We start from the raw sequence: 3,484 nt of genomic DNA, 5'->3' as shown, positions 1-3,484 counted from the left end.
CCCGGCAGGAGCCGAGCCAGCTGCCACGTCTGCCCGCCCGGGGCCGGGACCGGCCTCACCGCCCGCTTCTTGCTCACAATCTCATTTTCTTGCCTATATGGGCAGTGCCCTGTCTGCTTAAAAGGCAAATCTTATTTAATAGTCGGTCTGGAGTAACCAACCAATTCTGATGCTATAGGCAAGTTAAATTTTCACAGGATTTGGTGGAGGTGAAAGAACGGGACTGGGACATGAACAAAGTACCTCTCCAAAGCTGATGATTAGTGCAGGGAACTGTTTTTTTCTATGAGGAGTTCTGTCACAGTCAAGATACTTGGATGCTCCTTAGTGTCTGATATAAATAGTAAACATTTTATGACAGTAAACTGGTAGGGTTTGGGTTGCGAGGATATTTTAAGTTCAGGTTCTGCAAAACTTTTCTTCTTTGATTAGTAATTAATTTTCAATTTAGAATTCAAATTAATGAATTTGGCTATTTTGTAATGTCCCCTTATTTTGGGGTTCTGAGACGTGCAATAGAAGCAGTCTACCTTCCTTTCAGCAGTCCAGTTTTATAGTACTTGTAAGATACTGTTTTCCTCCTCCTTCCTACATAGAATCTATCCCAGTACTTCCCAAAGAAGAGTAACGAGTTTCGTATTCTGAGTCCCACCTCCAGAAAGGTCTGAACTTCACAAAAGTTATTCAATGTGTATGTAAAACTCATTTCGTACAATATTAGCCGTCAGCTAATAACAGGTCCGTTGTAGGCTTTCAGTGGAGAAAGAGCAGCATCTCCAGATGGCAACCAATCTTGAAACAGATCCAAGAAGGAAAAGATTCATCCCACCCTGTCTTGGACTATTTCAGATTGTAACTGCAGAAAGTCATTGAAGCATGTGCAACATTAGCAGAACATGCACTTCTAAAGTGATTCATGTTACCATGTCTTTTTCTCTGCTCCCTTATCGTACCATGTGTGTAAATGGATGCAATGCATGTGATTTTGAATACTGAAGTAAATGGAATACCTACCTGCTGATGGTGGACCAATTAGAACAGCCATAGCTTCTGCCAGGAGCACTAAACCAATAGCACTGGAAAACTTCTGAGTACCAACAATAGCCATGAGAACTTCAAACTGAAGAGCACCTACCATTCCGTAAGAAATGCCAAAGAAAATGCAAAAGACCACCAGGCCACCGTAATCAACAGACATAGAACCCATGAGATCTGTAAAGCCGTTGAAAATCATAGCAAAACTGAAGAGGTAGACACAGCGTGGTCTAACCCACTTAAGACCAGCTACCATTCCACAAATAGGCCGAGCAAAGATATCAATGAATCCCAGAATAGTCAGAAGGAAAGCTGCTTTGGTATCTTGATACCCTAAATCCTTGGCATAACTCACGACAAAAACTGGGGGAACAAAGAGGCCAAGCACCATGATAGATGCTGCTAGCGTGTAGATTACAAAACCACCGTCTTTAAACACACTGAAGTCCAGAAGTTTTTTCTTTGCTTTCTTCTCAGCTGGTTCTTTGGTAGCTTCAGACTTTTTGGGTGGCTCCAAAGGTCTCATTAATGCCCCACATACACAGCAGTTGAGCAGCATCCCACCCAGTATAAGGAATCCTCCTCTCCAGCCATACTCGTGTTGCAGTATCTGCCCCAGGGGTGAGAGAGCACAGAGGAACACTGGGCTCCCAGCAGCAGACAGTCCATTGGCCAAGGGCCGGCGTTTGTCAAAGTAACGGTTTAACATGATGAGTGAAGGCTGAAAGTTCAGTGCCAGACCCAAACCTGTAACAGAGGGCCCACACAAATGAATACTGGCCTACATTATCCCTATTTTAAAAATTCTAATTACAATTTTTCTGATCCATGACTTATGAGAGTTTTATTTCAAGTGGACAAAAGAATTTTAAGAGAACATTTCTAAAAAATGTTCTCTTAAAATTCTTCTTCCTCCATAACATTCGCGTACTCTATGGGTACACTACAGTCACTACAGCAGTGGCTGTTAAACATAGGAGAAAAATTAACATTCATAAAACCAAATAAATGGCAGTTTAATTCCAGATTTCTCTGCCATCTTTATAAAAGCCCATTCGGATGATCCCAGTGATTGAGATATTTGTCACTTACACAAAACTTAAGCCTGAAGCTCAGACATTAGCTAACTCATTTTCAACCATGCACACTACTTACCAGTAATCACACCTGCAGTTAGATAGACCTGAACGATGCTTGTGCAGAAGGAGGCTATGACCATCCCCATTGAGGCAAAGAGGCCACCCACCAGCATGACAGGGCGACAGCCAAAGCGATTGACACATACACTACATAGTGGACCTAGACAAGAAGAACAAATTACAGTTGCTAAGAGAAACCCATTTTTGCAATTGATTTTATGTTAGTTTGCATTTCTTCTTTGGCAGACTTGGCAGTGCCAGGTTTACAGTTGGAGTCAATGATCTTGAAGGGTCTTTTCCAACCTAAACGATTCGATGACTCTGTCTGTTCTGTCAGGCCAATCCAGAAGAGTGTTTGTCTTCTGAGTGCTGTGCGATTTTTCATCATCTTTAGCAGCTACTGAGTTGCGGAGTTTTAATTCTTATATGCAAGCTGGATGTGCTTATAAAGTTTGGATTTATGTGATCAATAGTAATTCTGTGGAATGTCTTACCTGCACACCAGTAATGATACACAATCATGATTCATGCTGTAAATGGCTAAACACTTTACAAAAATCACTGCATGACACAATACTGTTTCAAAAACAAGAGCATTGCCTACCTGTTCCATAAAGCATGGCCAACAGAATGGAAGAAATCCATGCAGTGTCACTGTATCCAATGCCAAATTCCCGGATAAGTTCTTTAAAGAAGACACTGACTGCCTTAGGAAAGGCATAGGAGAATCCTGTGATGATAAAACAGCCAAAAAGGACAGCCCAGCCCCAGCCTCCATCAGGGGCCTTCACACCAGATGGACCATCATCAGCTACTACAGCTCCCATGACGAAGCTCAAGAGTGTTCCCTAGGAAACAAAACGCAATTACAGCCTATATACATTGGGACAATTACCTAACCGAAATAGGCAGAAATTGCACTACAGTTAGATTTACAAATAAGATACGGGCTATTTTAAATACAAATCTTGAAGACACAGTGCAATTTTAACTATTCTTTTTTCAGGTTTAGTCTGTACAAAGCTTGCAAAAAAATAAATAAAAATGAGAGTAATATAATTGAGTTTTAAATGAACATTCCCCCCACACCTCTCTCGAAGTCCAGATTTAAAAAAAAATGGATTTCAACCAAATCACTGTTTCATAGAAAAACTGAAGCCATTACAGCAGGTCAGGGCTATATTTCATTTTCACAAAGAGCAATAAGTACTTCATTAAGTCTGCAGGATTTTTGCTACCAGACCTTGTTGTGTGAAGCTCCCAGACTACTCGCTTAAGAGACCTGAATGCAAAATCCTGGCACATCGCAA

At 41.3% G+C, this 3,484-nt stretch overlaps 1 protein-coding gene across 1 annotated transcript; it reads right to left on the bottom strand.

The window, feature by feature from the left end:
• Positions 1-919: 919 nt before the first annotated feature.
• On the bottom strand, positions 920-3,016 carry SLC16A3 (solute carrier family 16 (monocarboxylate transporter), member 3). Its single transcript, XM_008944614.1, has 3 exons — positions 2,779-3,016; positions 2,191-2,334; positions 920-1,782 (listed from the first exon to the last, which is right to left on the bottom strand). Exons 1-3 carry the CDS (start codon positions 2,999-3,001, stop codon positions 920-922), a joined length of 1,230 nt encoding a protein of 409 aa, XP_008942862.1. The 5' UTR covers positions 3,002-3,016.
• Positions 3,017-3,484: the final 468 nt, after the last annotated feature.

The sequence above is a fragment of the Merops nubicus genome, unplaced genomic scaffold, assembly GCF_000691845.1.
Source record: "Merops nubicus isolate BGI_N331 unplaced genomic scaffold, ASM69184v1 scaffold50317, whole genome shotgun sequence".
In the NCBI taxonomy this organism is placed as follows: Eukaryota; Metazoa; Chordata; class Aves; order Coraciiformes; family Meropidae; genus Merops; species Merops nubicus.
This window is presented reverse-complemented; position numbering and strand designations above follow the sequence as displayed.

Bases quoted from the DNA above. Each gene is read 5' to 3' on its own strand.
- SLC16A3 (XM_008944614.1), bottom strand. From the start codon at position 3,001: ATGGGAGCTGTAGTAGCTGATGATGGTCCATCTGGTGTGAAGGCCCCT. The intron at 2,335-2,778 runs GTAGGCAATGCT...CTTCTTGTCTAG, and splicing joins GGCCATGCTTTATGGAACAG to GTCCACTATGTAGTGTATGT. The intron at 1,783-2,190 runs GTAAGTAGTGTG...CCTCTGTTACAG, and splicing joins AACTGCAGGTGTGATTACTG to GTTTGGGTCTGGCACTGAAC.